Here is a 17,777-nt window from a genome sequence, read left to right on the forward strand (position 1 = left end):
CTTTGCTACCTCTACTTTCACTTTACGCTGCATCTCCCTGTACTCCTGTCTACTCCCCTCAGTCCTCTCAGTGTCCCACTTCTTAGTTTACTTTCACTTTCACTTCTTACTTTCTCTGTATACACTCCTGTACCTCCTCTTTCCACCACCAAGTCTCCTTGTCTACATTCCTTCCAGATGACACATGAAGTACTCTCCTACCTGTCTCCCTGATCACATTAGCTGTAGTCCAGTCATCTGGAAGCACCTCCTGACCACTCAGAGCCTGTCTTAACTGCTTCCTAAAAGTCATGCAACACTCTTCCCTTTTCAGCTTCCACCATTTCGTCCTCTGCTCTGTCTTTGTCCTCTTCATCTTCCTCACCACCAGAGTCATACTACACCACCATCCTATGTTTGGCTACACTATCGCCTACCACTTTACAGTCACTGATCTCCTTCAGATGACACCGTCTACACAAGATGTAGTCTACCTGTGTGCTCCTACCTCCACTCTTATAGGTTACCCTATGTTCCTGCCTCTTCTGGAAGAAAGTATTCACTATAGCCATCTCCATTCTTTTTGCAAAGCCAACCACCATCTGTCCTTCTGCATTCCTCTCCTGGATACCAAACCTGCCCGTCGCCTCCTCATCACCTCTGCTTCCTGCACCAACATGTCCATTGAAGTCTGCATCAATGACAACTCTCTCTCTTCTAGGTATGCTCTGCATCACTTCATCCAAGTCAAACCAGAATTTCTCCTTTTCCTCCAGCTCACATCCTACCCGTGGAGCATACCCACTAACAACATTGACCATCACATCTTTAGTTCCTAGCTTCAGACTCATCACTCAATCTGACACTCCTTTTACCTCCAGGACATTCCGAACAAACTCCTCCTTCAAGATAACTCCTACTCCATTTCTCTTCCTATCTACACCATGATAGAACAACTTGAACCCTGCTCCTACACTTCTAGCCTTGCTACCTTTCCACCTGGTCTCCTTCATACACAGTATGTCTACCCTCCTTCTCTGCATCATGTCAACCAACTCTCTACCTTTCCCTGTCATAGTTCCAACATTCAACGTCCCTACTCTCAGTCCTATACTCTTGGTGTTCCTCTTCTCTCTCTTCCTAAGGACACACTTTCCTCCTCTCCTTCTTCTTATCCGGCCATAAATATAATCATTAAAGATCAATATGATCTGAAAGTGGTGCTCAGGCTTACATGCAAATATATGGGCATTGTTATGTCAGGTTCAAACATTGAATTATTTTTCCCAAAAGAATCATCAGTTGTTTTTACTACTGTACATATAAAAAAGTAAGTACAGTAGCTGAAACACTACATTACTTAACATCAAAACCTATAATTGTGCAGCGCAACACTACATATGACGCAAAATGTCAACACTGACGTCATCACACTCAGACGGAAGTACCCCGCTCACGCGCTGGTGACAGAAAACTCCAGATAAACATGGCGGCTTGCATGAAGATGATCGGAGTTGCAGGACTACTCCATAAACATTCAGCCCACGTTGTCAAACTTAACCCGCCCGGACTGTTCAGGTTCGGCTTTAGCCGGACCGACACACATGGGCAAGGAAGGCTCCCCTCGGTTCGGCTCTACAGGAACAGTGGGTCCTCTCAGACGTCAAACATGGCAGCAGGCTGCTGGAGGACAGCGGCGCCTCGTCGCTGGATGCGAGTCAGCAGTAACCATTCTAGTCTCCTCACATCGACCTGCCGCACCTTTACCGTCCAAGACCGAGCTTTCGGGAACAGGGCCAGCAGTGCGGGCTTTTCCGGGGAGGACGGCGGGGAAAGCGGCGGTTCTGGAGGAGAGGAGTCCGGCGGTGACGACGGATCGGCGTACGCTGGACCGCAGATGACGGCTCTGACACCGATGATGGTGCCAGAGGTGTTCCCCAATGTGCCGCTGATCGCTGTGAGCAGGAACCCGGTCTTCCCTCGTTTCATCAAGATCATTGAGGTGAAGATGAGGAGGATGATGTAATGTTTCAAGGACAGCAGGCGACGTGATGCAATTTTTGTTGGCTTGGAGCATGGCCGTCAGTGTTGGCAGGGATTATAAATTCAAAACTGTCAGCTCTGTTTTACGTTAAATAAACACTTTTGTTACCTGGCAACAAGAAAAAAATAAATACACATGTAATGTGCACACAGCTGTGAACACGTGGTCTAACAGGTGCAGACATTCACAGCTGCTAGTTGTGTGTTCAAAGTGTCAAGCGTAGCTTCCTTTTGTAAAAAAAACAAAATGTCTGCTTGTTCAGGTCAAAAACAAAGAGCTGGTGGAGCTGCTGAGGAGGAAGGTCCGCCTGGCGCAGCCCTACGCTGGCGTCTTCCTCAAGAGAGATGACACGTACGTCACAGTCCTAGCTGCTCCCACCTGTCTCGTGACTAGATGGTGCTGACCCGTGTATGTTTCTGTGTGCTGCAGCAACGAGTCAGATGTGGTGGAGTCGCTGGACGCCGTCTACGCCACAGGGACATTTGTTCAGATCCACGAGATGCAGGACCTGGGAGACAAGCTGAGGATGATCGTCATGGGACACCGCAGGTAAAGACAGCAACACTTTCCCACTTCTAGCGAGCACCCTGCCGTAGCCTGCCTGGTCTGCATCCATCAGGGTCCGGATCACAAGACGGCTGGAGGTGGAGCCCGAGGAAGCAGCCACTCCCCCCACACTGTCTGAGTCGGAGTCTGAGCCACAACCCAAACCTACGGCAAGACGCAAAGCCAAACGCAGCCGGCGGGAGCAAACGGGGACACTTGGTGAGCAGATGGAGGATAAAGTAAGCATCCATCAGCAGCATTTGCTCTTTTTTGGGGGAGTTTTACCGCTTTGGTTTGTGATCAGATTGCAGAAGCGGACCTGGTACCAGAACTTGAGCCTCTTCTCTCTTCTAACATCCTGATGGTGGAAGTGGACAATGTCCAGCACGAGCACTTCACCGTCACCGAGGAAGTCAAGGTAGATGCACTTGATGCACACGCGCTCCTCCGCATGAGAGCTGATCATGTGATGGTCCGCAGGCCCTGACAGCCGAGATCGTCAAGACCATTCGGGACATCATTGCTCTCAACCCACTCTACAGGTCTGTCCCTCCTCGCCCCACAACTCCTGCCCCAACCCACTAGAAAGCATGTGAACTTACCTGTGTGTGTGTGTGTGTGTGTGCGCGCGCGCCAGGGAGTCTGTGCTTCAGATGATGCAAGCTGGCCAGCGTGTGGTCGACAACCCCATCTACCTGAGTGACATGGGGGCAGCTCTGACAGGGGCAGAGTCACATGAGCTGCAGGACGTCCTGGAGGAGACCAATGTGAGTTCAGCCATCGTCATCAAGCGGCAAGATCTGTATCAAAGATAATGATGTTCACTTTGATGGACACTTGGTTTGATATGGTTATCATTCCAAACTACAGCCACAGTCTGGATCAACAAGTATAGTGGAACCCGCTTCAGTCGATCCCAGGAATATCGCCAATTCGTCTATGTTGAACAATTCATCAAGTCCCGGTCCAATGTACAATATTAGTAGTAGTCTAGTGACCTGTGATTGTCTCTGCAGATCCCCAAGCGTCTCTACAAGGCTCTGTCACTGCTCAAGAAGGAGTTTGAGCTCAGCAAACTGCAGCAGCGTCTGGGTCGAGAGGTGACAACATCTTTGAGCTATGCTGCCGCCTCTGCCCGCTCCTCTTGAACGTGTCTTCTTTTATGCCCTCACAGGTGGAGGAGAAGATCAAGCAGACGCACAGGAAGTATCTGTTGCAAGAGCAACTCAAGATCATCAAGAAGGTGAGAAAGCCAGCCAATGGCTCACAATGACTCATGAAAGACTGCCCCCATTTAATTGGTTTGTGTACATGTGCAGGAGTTGGGTCTGGAGAAGGAGGACAAGGAGGCCATTGAGGAAAAGTTCAGAGAGAGACTCAAAGATAGGACGGTCCCTCAGCACATCATGGACGTCATCAACGAAGAACTCAACAAGCTGTCCCTGCTGGACAACCACTCCTCTGAGTTCAAGTTGGTCTCCTTTATGCCCTCTTTGGACAGCACGTGCACTCACCCTCAGGGACATGTGTCATCAGTGTGTGTTTGCGCGCGTGTGTGTGTGTGTGTGTGTGTGTGTGTGTGGGTGTGTGTGTGTGTGTGTGTGGTTCAGTGTCACTCGCAACTACCTAGATTGGCTGACCAGCATGCCCTGGGGCACCAACAGTGAGGAGAACCTGGCGCTGGATAGAGCCAAGGAGGTTCTAGAAGAAGATCATTATGGGATGGATGATGTTAAGAAGCGCATACTGGTTAGTGCGCACACACACAAAAAGAAGAGTACTGTCAGTCGCACTAAAGTGTGTTTGTGCAGGAGTTCATAGCTGTCAGTCAGCTGCGAGGCTCCACTCAGGGCAAGATCTTGTGCTTCTATGGCCCCCCCGGGGTGGGCAAGACCTCCATCGCCCGCTCCATTGCGCGAGCCCTCAACAGAGAGTACTTCAGGTTCAGTGTGGGCGGGATGACAGATGTGGCAGAAATTAAAGGACACAGGTCAGCTCCTCATTTGGGATGATGTCACATGCGGTGTGTGCTCTAACGTGTGTGTGTGTGTGTGTTTAGGAGGACATATGTTGGTGCCATGCCGGGGAAGATTATACAGTGCCTCAAGAAAACCAAGACAGAGAATCCCCTGGTTCTGATAGATGAGGTCAGCTCTCTTAATCTTGATTTGATCTCCTCATATGTCAATCATTAAGCATCACTTGGTTAAAGTAGTGAGGTTATTGTTTGATGATGCTGTTGCCATGGAGACAAAGAGATATTTGCATTGTTACCAGGTGGATAAGATAGGCCGAGGATACCAAGGAGATCCGTCATCAGCTCTTTTGGAACTCCTGGACCCGGAGCAGAATGCCAACTTCCTGGACCACTACCTGGATGTTCCTGTAGACCTTTCCAAGGTAGGAGCGTGCACATGTCTTGAAGCATCTCTATTATCACCTCACTAACACCAGCTGTGACTCATGAAGGTTCTGTTTATCTGCACGGCCAACGTGACCGACACCATACCGGAGCCTCTCAGAGACCGTATGGAGATGATTAATGTGTCAGGATACGTGGCGCAGGAAAAACTGGCCATTGCTCAGGTAGCAGGAATACTAACCTTTCATAAATGGACACATGCCTCCTCGACATGACTAATGAATCATTCACACGTGATGAAAATCTCAAACGTGTGTTTCAGCGCTACCTGGTCCCTCAGCTGCGCTCGCTGTGTGGTCTCAGCGAGGAGAAGGCTTCCATCTCCTCCGAAGCTCTCAGTCTGCTCATCAGACAGTATTGCAGAGAGTCTGGAGTCAGAAACCTGCAAAAGCAAGTGGAAAAGGTCAGCAGATGTTCTTGGTAGAGGTATTGTCCCGGGGGGGGGGGGCTCTGAAGTCCAAAAGTTGAAGGTACGATTCAGGATGGGGCCGATCCGATCCAGTATTGGTATCTGGTTCCGATGTAGCGTAATTAATGTATCGGCGATTGCCTCTTAACACAACACAAAACTTCGGGGTCGCTACAATATCATAGTTTCCCATAGAGAGGAGTTTATTACAGCCTAATAATGTAGCGACCTGGGAGTTATGTGCGATGTTAAGAGTTCTGTGTCTGTAAAGCCATGACTGCGTGAGGCCGAGAGCTTGCATGTGTGCGAGAGCTTGCATGTGTGAGTGAAGACGGCTAAGGTTTTTCGCTTATTTGCTGTTATTCTTTTGCCGTGGTTACATATTAAAGCAAACAGAGCTCTGGTATCGGAATTGTATCAGTATATTCAACTTCAGGTATCAGGGTCGGATCGCAAGTGAAAAAAATACTGTTCTCTGTCAGTAACCTGTGTTCATTCATGCCATTTGTTCCCATCAGGTTTTCCGCAAGGTGGCGTTCTCCATTGTGAGCGGACAGCAGCACACGGTCACCGTTTCCCCAGACAACCTGCAGGAGTATGTGGGTAAACCTCTCTTCACCGTGGACAGAATGTATGACGTCACGCCGCCAGGTGTGGTCATGGGGCTGGCATGGACGGCCATGGGTGAGTCATGAGCACATGGAAGTACACACATGCACACACGCCCACACACTAAAAAGTCTTCTCTGTGCAGGAGGATCAACACTGTTCATTGAGACTTCACTGCGTCGTCCTACTGGAAAAGGGGATGCCAAAGGGGAGGGGTCGCTGGAGGTCACAGGTCAGGAAGGCTGTGAACAGCAGTGTTTCCCCTAGGTTGATGGCTTTAGGGTGGCACAAGCACACCTGGCACCGTATTCCACAGTAACATTTCACACACTTTCACAATAGAAATCAATAGAAAGACTCCAAGTCAGTCCACAAAGTCAGAATGAAGGAAATGGGAGAATGAAGAAAGAACGTGTGATTTAATTAATGCAATTACTCCTCGTAGAGACAGAAACGGCATGCTGCCATGTAACATGAATAAGATAACAAAATAGAGACGTGTTCTGTATGAAATGTATTGTAGCATCCTGACAGAGATTCACGGAGCACTCAACTCCAGCAACAAACACACTTCCTCCTTATCACATAAACACTCATGCCAAGGTTCATTCACACACACTGGAACTCCCTACATGTACAGCAAAAACAGACTGTTACATTATCATTAAATTACTTCTGTTGTGATCTGTCGCTACAGAAATAAAATAACATTTGAATACAATTAAATTAACCTTCATTGGGGGAGGTGGTCGGGATATAATGGTAATGGGCGCCTCACACAGGAGGCGACCTCTACTACGCGATAGGGGGATTATGGTGAGCCACCGTCCAGCCAAGAGACACATGAAATTTGTGCATGTAAAAGTTTGTGCTCATGCATATCATCATGCACACTCTGGCTTGCGACGCGATCCAAGAAAGTTGAAAAGTTGAAAAATGTTCAACTTTTCATTGATCGAATGATGGATCAATGAAATATGGATGGATAGGTTGCTAATCGGTACGCTATCGCAGGTAAACATGGAGAAAAAGTAATACTTGCCATGTCAGATTTCCCCGAAGCTATTTGGCAGTTCTAAAACAAAGAATATAGCGATATAAAGAAGTAAGCAGCGGCATGGGTAGAGAGTAAACATACTGTATTGGGTAAGTTTACATTAATTTACACTAACATTTTTGGAAATTTATCTTCAATACTAGCAAGATCTGGTACTAGCAAGAGTACTCAATCAACACCGGCTACTTTTCCTCCTCTGAACTATTTTGATACCTCCAAATTCTCTCCACATCTGACAGCCAGTCAAAACTGGAGACTCGTACAATTCGCTCTGGATGTGAATGCGTCACTCACTGGCGTCGCCTCCCGTGTGCAGTGTTTGGGACGCGTTGGCGATGAGCCAATCGCAGTTGTTTGGCGCTTCCTGTGTGTGGCGGCTGTAACACCCCATGCCCTGTAAATAATCTCTCCCCCCTCTCTCATCTGCCCCTCCCTCTCATCTCCCTTGCAGGTCAACTAGGTGATGTCATGAAGGAAAGCGCCAAAATCGCATCCACCTTCGCCAGAGCATTCCTGATGCAACAAGATCCCGACAACGACTTCCTGGTCAACTCTCATTTGCACCTGCATGTTCCCGAGGTGACACACAACAAACAGACAAACAAAAGTATGCTTTTAGTTTGCATCAAAGGACAGTAAAGTTAGGCAGAAGGTCTGTCTTTTCCTGTCACCTCCCAGGGCGCTACCCCCAAGGATGGACCAAGCGCTGGCTGCACCATCGTCACAGCACTATTGTCCCTGGCAACCGGCCGGCCCGTGCGTCCAAATGTAGCCATGACCGGGGAGGTGTCGCTGACTGGGAAAATCCTCCCTGTGGGAGGAATCAAGGAGAAAACCATCGCTGTGAGTAACACCATCAGATGTTTGCTTGTCTCTCATTAAAAGCGTTAAGTCCGTTAAGTGTCCTTTTCTTGTTCCTGCCAGGCCCGTCGTGCTGGAGTGACATGTATCATCCTGCCTGCAGAGAACAGAAAGGACTTCTCGGACCTGCCGGACTACATCACTGAGGGCCTGGAGGTCCATTTTGTGGACCACTACAGTCATATCTACCCGGTGGTCTTCTCGCACAGTCAGTCCTAATGCCCACAGAAGGATGTGCAGCGCCGCCTCTGGCTGTAGAGTACAAAGTCCAGGTCGTAGCTTCTGACTGCGTTGGCGTCACGCTGTCTCTTCTGCAGACTTCCACATGAACAACGCAGTCGGAGGTGACACGCCATTGCTGACCTGAGAGCAGCCAATGAAAAGTTGTGACGAGCACAGGAAGTGATGTCATTGGTGCAACTTTGTTGCCAGGCATCCTGGTCAGCCACAGCTCCCATGATGCACTGCTGTGGACAGACTCTCTCATAGATGAATATTATTTTATATTAGTGTCAGTGTATGTTGAAATAAATGATCATGGATTTATGATAAAAATGTAATGAATTATCTTCTGTTCTATTCTATTAGCAGGATTACACAAACAGTGATTGCCAATGAATATGATTGCAATGCTTTTTAGCAGCTCACTGGAATACTGCAGGCACTGCATTTGTTTATAAAGCATACATTATGTTCTGCTTTCAAGCTACATTGTTACCTCATTCACATGAGGAGAATGGAGGACGTTACCATGGAAGCACTCAGTGGTGATGCAGCATCAGGACCGAACCGACAGCATCGCTGGTCACTCCATTAAGTACACCATCTAATGGGAGTCAATAGCAAAAAGTCGGCCTTAGCTTATGCAATCTGAAAGAAAAACAAAGATTATATAAATAATATTCTAATAAAGAATAACTAATACTAATCATTTATAAATATAATAAAGAAAAATAATATAATAAAGAAGAAAATGAATAATTAGTTATAATAAATAAAGCTAAAAGAAAATTAAAAACAGAATTATGATTAAATATAAAATATGTTAGAATATGAAAGGATGTTAAGGATAAATTAATAGTGTACTGGAGAAAAAATGTTGGCAAATGCATAATTTACAAATAAATGGTGAATATAAGATTAGTGATGAAGGAAAGGAAAGATAGCAAGTTAAAAATTAGTGTATACTGTATTGCCTGCTTACTGTTAATGAAAAGGTAAAATAAAAGTGTCAGAAAAATAAAAGGAATACATAATATAAATGGATACTAATAAAATAAGTAATAACTACAATATACATTTTTACTGAAACGCACCACTCATTAATAATTTATGGATAAAGATGAAATATCCTATTGGCAATGAAAGTAAATATATAAATAATAAATGAAATATATTGGTGAATTGAGCATAATCTGTTATTGATGAAGCGATGTAATTGTTGATGGCTTGAAGCAGTCATAAAACTTGAAGTTTGCAGCACGGCTTTTGTGTCTTTCATTTCCTTGAAGTCGAGATGTCTATTTCGTTTGACCAGTTCCTTGGACAAAGGTCTTTTATTGTGGAAACAATGTAGGCGGAAGTGAACAGCGTGAGGAAGTTGTTGGACAGCAGAAGGGGAATAAGGCGTGAAAAAAAACCTTGCATGTTCTCCATAGATTCAGGCTGAGTGGCTCAACAAAGCGCTTTAGCTCAGCGTAGGAAGACAGCAGCCTTTCCTGCCAGCCGCCATCTGACGCTCCATCCATCCATCCTTCATCCTCCTCCATCTTCCCATCCATCATCCATCCTCCGCTCCGACTACGCCACGGGCCCGCGGGGCTGTGCGCAGCGTGGAAACATCCAGCGATGCTTCATCCTCCGCATCCCGAATAAACGTCGACTGCTGAAAATGAGCAGAGATTCCAGCGGGTTCGGCATGGGGAGACGTCGACTCCCTCATCAGCGTCCTCCATCATCATCATCACCATCACCAGGTAACACAACAACAACACAACAATGATGTGGTCCATTGTGTGTTTCACCTGATGGAGGCTTAGTGTGTGTGTGTACTGTATGTGAGAGAGAGTGAAGGCATATCATTACACTGGCTGATACAACAACAATAGGTTCATTATATTCATTATGTTTCATGATTATTATTGTCATGATTGTGGTTCCTGTAGGAGTGCTATGGTATGGTTTAACAAGTTACATTAACGAGCATCACGTGGTTACATTTGCCCAACTCACCATGCCCAAAAAGGAGTAGCAAGAAGCGGATCTTGTTTAATCACAATCCTTCCCCATGTCTATTATTGATCATTCATTCACACCATATATTACATCAGGGGTCACCAACGTTTTTTTTTTTTTACTTTTTACTACTTTTAGAAAATGAAAATGGCCACGAGCTCCTCATTTTTGTAGAAATGATTTTCATACCTTATTTCAACCCAAACAAATCAAATATGCATGTTTTACCAAAGCATTCACAAAATGCTGGTATCCACAACTCACATTTTATGTTTCAGAATACTTTTCTTTCTAGTGTTCTCACATTATTAACTGAAAACCTGAATGAAAAGCAGGCCTGTGGGCGCCTCATGTAGTCGTGGGGGGCTACCTGGGGGGCTACATGTTGACATTTAAACACGTAAGACATAAATTATGTTTTCGAAATTCAAATAAACGTTCAAAAAATAAATACATATATAGAAAGTTAGAATAAGTGGGGACAATAAATAATGATAAGTAAAGCAAGGCATTGCGAATAAATATATACATTTTCACTAAATTGCACAATTCATAAGTAATTTCCAGATACAAATCAAGTAATTATTTACTAATTAAATATTTAGAAATGTGGTAATTATTTTGTAATTAAATATTGTTGAATATTGTTTGGCATAATCTCTGCTGTTTTATTGTAGAGTTGTTTTTGTCGATTGTTGATGTCTTCAAGCTGCATCAACTCTTTGCGTGTTGTGTGTTTTATAGGGGTGTCCCAATCCGATATTGATCTGAAATATCGGGCCATATCAGCACAAAAAAAAGAGCGGATTATATCAACCTGCGTGTAAAATCTCAGATATTGGCACTTCAATACATGCAATCGATTCCACACCCCACCCCAGCACGTCTATCCAGCAGCAGTCAGACACAGCCCCCGTGATCACAACACCAGCATGTGCTAACGTGTTAAGCATGGAGGAGTGACATCAGAAAAAGAATCTGAGTGCAACTTGCCATTCACAAGCTTCCCATGGTGGCACAGAACCGGAAAGTTTAATAGGACCAAGCAGTGTTCGTGAAGCAGCGTTACATGAAACTCCCACGGGGCGACAAGAAGTCATTCGCTATAACAGAAAAGGTGACCGGCCCCTGCCAGTGCTGAGTAAAGTTGGGTTTAAACGCTTCATTGAGCACCTCGAACCTCGCTATATTATGGCTAGCCGCCACTACATTGTGGATAAAACTATACCCGGCATGGTACAGTACAACAGTCTTTCAAAGTTTCCTGGTGCGGGCGGGTCCTAAAATCACCGCAAATCCATCACGGTGATGGTGTCGTCAGAGATGGTGACGTGTCCGGCGTGTGTAAACAGAGGTGGATCTTTGCTGTGAGGGTGGAAGCCTTTCTGCTTACACGACGAGATCTCATTGGTTCCTCGATCCGTCAGTTTGAAGTAGCCGATCTCGTTGAACTTGGGCGGGCAGACGATGGCGATGGCCTCGGGCAGCATCATCTGGTACGAGCAGTGCGTGTGCAGGTCCACGCTGGACAGGAACAGAAGTAAATGGGTCCGTTTTTCTCATACCAACTGTTGCTGATTATTGTTTTCTGTTTGAGTAATAAGACTTGAGCAAGCCGTTTCTAACATTCCACACTGCAAAATAACTAATAAAAGTACTTGTATGTATGATTCGTGCTGATATTGGTATCGGCTGATATTCAAGGCTGCCATATCGGATCGTTAGTGAAAAAACCTAGTGTTTTATTTCCTTGTAGTCGATAATGTATCTTCAATATTTGTCCAGGTCCTTGATGTCTTTGACAACAAGTACTTTGGGTTAACCTCTGGTCTTTCAAGTCGTTGTAGAGTTTGCAAATGATGCTCCAAGTGCCTTGAATTTCCCTCTGCTTCCGTAAGCGGTGTGCTTTCTTTGCATTGTCAGTGTTGCGTTTTGTCAGATGCTCATTGATGTAGACGTTTGTTCCATTTAGCTTGCTTCTCTGCCTTCTCTGTTTGTTGAATTTGTTGAATTTTATGAAGATGACAGGTGTGGTGTTCTTATTCCTGCCAGGCATTGGAATGCATGTATTGATGTTGCTGACAACCACATCCACCCCCTGGGAGTGTAGAAAGTTGGCCACCTGCTGCCCAGTCACAATCATATTGTTCATGCACGTAGACTGTTCCAAATAATCAATTCTGCACTCTGTAATGCCATCCTTTTCATCATTTTACTTCTTTAAGGCATCCACTTCCTCTTACAGCCCATCAATTTGTTTACGAAATGATGCAGTATCAATTTTCACTTCACTTCACTTAGTATTTTGTGTCATCGCTTTAATACTGGGATATTATCATCTATTCATTTTCTATACAGCTTCTCCTCTTTAGGGTCGCGGGGGCATGCTGGAGCCTATCCCAGCTGACTTCGGGCGACAGGCGGGGTACACCCTGGACTGGTCGCCACATCCACATCCAAAAACATGCATGTTAGGTTAATTGGCGACTCTAAATTGTCCAAAGGTATGAATGTGAGTGTGAATGGTTGTTTGTCTATATGTGCCCTGCCATTGGCTGGCGACCAGTATAATCAAATATATTTGTGTATGTATGCGCAGCACTATAGTGCACATATAAATAAATATAAATTGCCAATTTGATAACTGTATCTGTCCAAGTCAGCCATCAAGAAGCATTTGATCTTTGAAGACCACAACGTCTCAATCCACAACGTGTGTCACGTCCTACTGATTGACAGGCTTACACATGCTGCCACTTCCTGTCACATTCCTGTATATGTATAGTACATGTATGTATATGTTATTTAGATGCAATGTACTCATACGCAGCCTCTAAAGTCTGCTATCATGTCAGTTAGCATGTGTGACAAAACTATTCTGAACGCTTGCTTACTTCTCAGCCTCATCAGCTGTTGCCACGGCACCGCCCCTCCTGCCCATGCTACTCCTCTGGCTCCTCCCCCAGGCCGCCGCTGCCTACGCCTCCTGCCCGGCGAGCTGTCGCTGCTACAGCCTGACGGTGGAGTGCGGCTCCACCGGCCTGCAGAGCGTCCCCAAACACTTGCCCCCACCCACACAGGTACAGTCATTGTACCCTTCCAGTCCTGTAGGAGGCGGTAATGCACACGCTTTTAACCACATCTCTATCTGGTGGGTGACAGACCGCAGACTGTACCGACCAGAGACAATAAATTCCTCTAACTGCACTTTTATCTGGATCTGCACCAACACTTAATGATGTCGTTCTTTAGGTAGAGCAAACTGCAAACTGTCAGAGTGTGGACCTAATGAAGTGACTGCTATTGGTCTTCTTGCAGACGGTCTTCCTGCAGGACAACGTGATCAGTCAGATCCGCTGTCAGGACCTGGCTCTGCTCAGACACCTGCACTACCTCTACCTGCAGGTGAACACACACACACACACACACACATACGTACTTTGTGTCATTGCCCATTTTTGCAAGGCTGAGCGCCATCTTTGTTTGCAAACTAAGCAGCTGACGTCTGTCCTTTCCAGAACAACACCATTTCCGCTGTGGAGCCCGGCTCTTTCCAGAACCAGGCTAAGCTGTTGGAGCTGGCCCTAAACGGGAACAGGATCCACTTGGTGACGGCTGACATGTTCCAGGGACTGGAACACCTGCGCATTCTTTACCTGGCGGGAAATGATATCACACGGCTGCTAGACTACACCTTCCGTGGCTTGCAGGTCAGACCAGCCCCTTTTTGGTCTCAGTTTTATGACTTCAGAACACCATAGAAAGTCCTGTGGTATCTCTGCAGCGCCTCCAGGAGCTCCACCTGCAGCACAACAGCATTGAGGTTCTGGCCGACCAGGCGCTGGTCGGTCTGACATCGCTGGCTCTGTTGGACCTTAGCAGGAACCATCTTCACACCATCGGGCCGGCCACGCTGCGACCGCTGGTCAGTCTGCAGGTGCTCCGGATCACAGGTGATGTGTCAGGCCCTGGCGCAGCTTGTTTGCGTCACCATTTGGGTTCCCTCACATAGCCTCTCTTTTTTCCGTGCTCGCTGTCCAAAATGGACCTGTGCTCTCCAGACAACCCATGGCGCTGTGACTGCGCCCTCCACTGGTTGAGGAACTGGATTGACGAAGAGGGCCAGCGGCTGCTCAGTTCAGCCGAGCGTCGAATGGCGTGCTCCGAGCCGCCCCGTCTGTCCCACCTGAGCCTAGTGGAAGTCCCGCTCAACAGCCTAGTCTGCATCCCCCCGCTGGTGCAGCTGGAGCCCAGGAGGCTGGCGGTACGTCTGGGTGAGAGCCTACGGGTGTCTTGTCATGCCTCCGGCTACCCACGACCTCAGGTAATGTCACTTCCTGTCACAGGAATATTTCATTGTGACCTGTAGCAACTGACACCTGTGTCCTTCAGGATGACAATTATTATTATTAAATAGAGCTAGTGCGCCCACTACTGTACAGTATGTACTGTAACCAACATGGCACATACCTGCAGGTCACGTGGAGGAAGGCATCCCAGGGCAAGGTGGCGCCATCTCCCAGAGGACTGGTGCAGGAGCTGGGAGGTGGAGGCAGAGGCGGAGGCAGAGCCGAGGAGCCTTCAGAGCGAGGCCGAGTGAGTCTGCAGAAGAGTGACAGTGAGCACTTTGACCCCGACACGGGCAGCGGGATGCTGTTCCTCAGCAACGTCACTGTGGCTCACGCCGGCTTCTACGAGTGCGAGGCGTGGAATGCAGGGGGCGTGGCCAGGGTCACTTTCCAGCTCGCCATCAACTCCTCCTCCTCCTCCATCTGGGCCACCTGGTCACAGGTGTCCCCTCCACACTCGCCAGCCTGGCCCCGCCTGAGGAGCCCAGGCCCCGCCTCGGGCTCTGACGTGAGTCGGGAGCCGCTCTACGCTCTGGGCAGCATGGCCTTCGGCGCTCTAGGCGCCGCCACGCAGACGGCCATTGCAGCGGGCATCTCGCTGCTGGCTCTGACTGCTCTGCTGCTGCTGGCCATGATCTACAGCCGCCATCAGCAAGGAGACAAGGAAGCTGACGGGGCTGACCAGGTGTGTACCTGTGTGTGTGACAGTTAATAACAAGCATCAAATATCATTGCCCCATGGTGGCTGCTTGCAGTAGTGCTGTCAAATCACGCAACGTGTGTCTCGCAGGAGGAGAGCATCCTGTACGTCAACGACTACTCAGACGGCCCGACCACGTTTGCCCAGCTGGAGGAGTACCGCGACGAGCGAGGCCACGAGATGTACGTCCTGAATCGGGCCAAGCCTGTGTTACCCCCTGCCCCGCCCACCGCCGTCTCCACTACCAGCCTGGGCTGCCCCGCACCGTCCGACACCAGCAGTCACACCGCCTCCTCGGGGGCGGGCCAACCAGCGAGCCCCACCCTCAATAAACAGCTGCAAGTGGACGGGGACATTCGGACCATGAGGAGAATGGCGGGAGAAGGTGGGGAGGCGGAGCCAGTGATGACATCGGAGGGAGAGGCGATGTTTGTGAACCACACGGGCTTGTTTGTGGACTCACAGATCGCCTACGAGATCCACTGCTGAGGCTATAGCACACCTGGTGGTCACAATCAGAACTGCAATGGACTGGCCTAAATCTGACCCAGTGACACTGTGACCTTACATGCCAAAATGATGCCCACAGACTGAGGTGCTATTATCATAACCTCTGGCCAGGATGATGTTCTTGTACAGAAGTTATTGTTTCTCTGGCCTCTCTTGAGTGGCTTGGTCGTTCTTTCACTTTCTTCATGACTGGATTCCCTTTTTGTTGTGCACGTCCCCATCCCCCAGTGTCTTGACTGTACTTTTGAAGTGAAAATGACCATGTAAAGACAATGTCAGTCAACCTTATGCGCTTGATTTTGTCTTCTCTCCCACCATGGCGCATGTGCGTGATGAACTATTTGACAAAAAGAAGCAGGGTCCAGGCAGCTAACAATGCTATTGGAAGAGAGGAGTCAATTTAAAGTCGTTAGCATGTAGCAGCCCTCATGTGGTTCGCGTCTTGTTGATGCCTGGATGTTATTTTGTCATTCCTAGGTGGAGTAGGGGCATTTTTTAAAGGGATTTATTGTCTGTCTTCAACGATAGCAACATTTCTTACTCTAAAACATTAGCAATCTACATGAGCCAGCAGTGAATGTTTGTTTGCATCCACACTCACTGTGAGGAGGTTACCAATAAACAAACTACAGAAGACCATTTGCTTTTTGACTCCATTTCACAGTCAAAACCACAAGTCCTAACACATATAGGCTACCATTTAATTGACAGATTAGCAACTAGGCTAATCCAGAATGTGGCTGGACAAAAGACAAAAACGAAGTTAAATGTCTCACCAGCTGATGCTCACGACCGCCTCCAATCGTTAATCAGGACGAGTCACAGTTTGTCTTCCAGACTCGTGGTCCAAGTCAAAACCTTGACACATCTGCTCAGCCTGCCACTGTTTGCTTCCACAAGGTCAAAGGCCCTTGAACATACTGATAAATGTTTGGCATCAAAGCGAGTTCAATGTCCAAAATGCTTGCAGTAGCAGGGTTAAAGGTCATTTAGGTTGTGGTTACTGTTATTATAGTTCAGGGATCGGCAACATTTACCATCAAAAGAGCCATTTTGCCTCCTCTTCCAGTAAAAAAAAAAAGTTGCAAAACATGACACAGCATATAAACTTTTAAAAGTTTTAATCTTTTTTAAATTACACCTGTTACAACAGAAGTGCTGAGTTCATGTGTAGGAATTTGAAATAACTATGCAGGCCTCTGAGGTGTTCCTATATTTGTGTAAAATTAAAACAACTTTGACATAAAAAAGCCCATCAGAGTTCACATATCTGTATATATCTCCTCAGTATCGTTTACATCACTTGACTCCATCCATCCATTTTCTATGCCACTTAACCTAATTAGGCCCACGTGGGTATGCTGGAGCCTATCCCAGCTTCAGACTTCGGGCAAGAGATATGGACAATTTAGAGTCGCCAATTAACCTAACATGCATGTTTTTGGAATGTGGGAGGAAACCGGAGTACTCGGAGAAAACATGAAGAGAACAGCAAACATGCAAAATCCACACAGAGATGCCCAACGGAGATTTGAACCCAGGTCTTCCCGATCTCCTGTGTGGCCAAAGTGCTAACCACTCATCCACCGTGCAGCCCATCACTTGACTCATCACAGGCACTTAAATATGGTTGTGCTGAATTAGAGTCATCAACTTGCCTACTGGTGATGTTTGTGCCATTCTGTTGGTCCTGTCCTTGACTGTCTTTGCAGAGAGAGGTATATCTGTAATTTTTCAAATAATTTCCTGTTTATGTTTGGGGAGAATATATGCAGTGATATTTTTATGAATGATTCTTTCATGTATTCTCCATCTGTGAATGTCTTCCTCCTTATGATCTCATGCGCAGCCACACTAGCAGCTGTAGATTAGTTTGGAGCGTTCATCCACTTCTTGAAAGTATGTTTGCTCAGCTCAACCTTCTGTAATAGTTCTGAAATTGCTCTCTTATGCCCATCTGCAGAGTTCCTACAGATTTGACATTCGATGGGCAAAATTAAAAAAAAAAAAAAGTGCAGTTTTCCTTTAAATTAAATCTGAAGTGAAGTCACTGTGC

The 17,777-nt window shown here is 47.0% G+C and overlaps 2 protein-coding genes and 1 long non-coding RNA gene across 4 annotated transcripts; 2 read left to right on the forward strand and 1 right to left on the reverse strand.

Annotated features, from left to right (window-relative positions):
• Positions 1-1,410: 1,410 nt before the first annotated feature.
• Positions 1,411-8,994, forward strand: lonp1 (lon peptidase 1, mitochondrial). The gene is made up of 22 exons (XM_054790265.1): positions 1,411-1,981; positions 2,286-2,374; positions 2,453-2,572; positions 2,643-2,808; positions 2,874-2,987; positions 3,050-3,111; positions 3,207-3,336; positions 3,586-3,669; positions 3,744-3,812; positions 3,889-4,040; positions 4,180-4,318; positions 4,381-4,559; positions 4,629-4,716; positions 4,847-4,969; positions 5,039-5,155; positions 5,254-5,394; positions 5,919-6,084; positions 6,155-6,241; positions 7,518-7,645; positions 7,745-7,909; positions 7,991-8,135; positions 8,245-8,994. Exons 1-22 carry the CDS (start codon positions 1,466-1,468, stop codon positions 8,292-8,294), a joined length of 3,030 nt encoding a protein of 1,009 aa, XP_054646240.1. The 5' UTR covers positions 1,411-1,465; the 3' UTR covers positions 8,295-8,994.
• On the reverse strand, positions 7,484-16,668 carry LOC129189029 (uncharacterized). 2 transcript variants are annotated; one of them, XR_008572726.1, is made up of 3 exons: positions 16,498-16,668; positions 14,633-15,204; positions 7,484-14,499 (listed from the first exon to the last, which is right to left on the reverse strand). It is a non-coding gene; the product is annotated as an uncharacterized LOC129189029 (long non-coding RNA). The 2 variants fall into 2 exon arrangements; XR_008572725.1 differs by having other exon boundaries at positions 7,484-14,548.
• LOC129189028 (leucine-rich repeat-containing protein 24-like) lies at positions 9,477-17,367 on the forward strand. Its single transcript, XM_054790267.1, has 8 exons — positions 9,477-9,903; positions 13,064-13,242; positions 13,481-13,567; positions 13,681-13,872; positions 13,947-14,115; positions 14,224-14,486; positions 14,639-15,196; positions 15,302-17,367. Exons 1-8 carry the CDS (start codon positions 9,819-9,821, stop codon positions 15,698-15,700), a joined length of 1,932 nt encoding a protein of 643 aa, XP_054646242.1. The 5' UTR covers positions 9,477-9,818; the 3' UTR covers positions 15,701-17,367.
• The last annotated feature ends 410 nt before the right edge of the window (positions 17,368-17,777 follow it).

The sequence above is a fragment of the Dunckerocampus dactyliophorus genome, chromosome 10, assembly GCF_027744805.1.
Source record: "Dunckerocampus dactyliophorus isolate RoL2022-P2 chromosome 10, RoL_Ddac_1.1, whole genome shotgun sequence".
NCBI lineage: Eukaryota > Metazoa > Chordata > Actinopteri > Syngnathiformes > Syngnathidae > Dunckerocampus > Dunckerocampus dactyliophorus.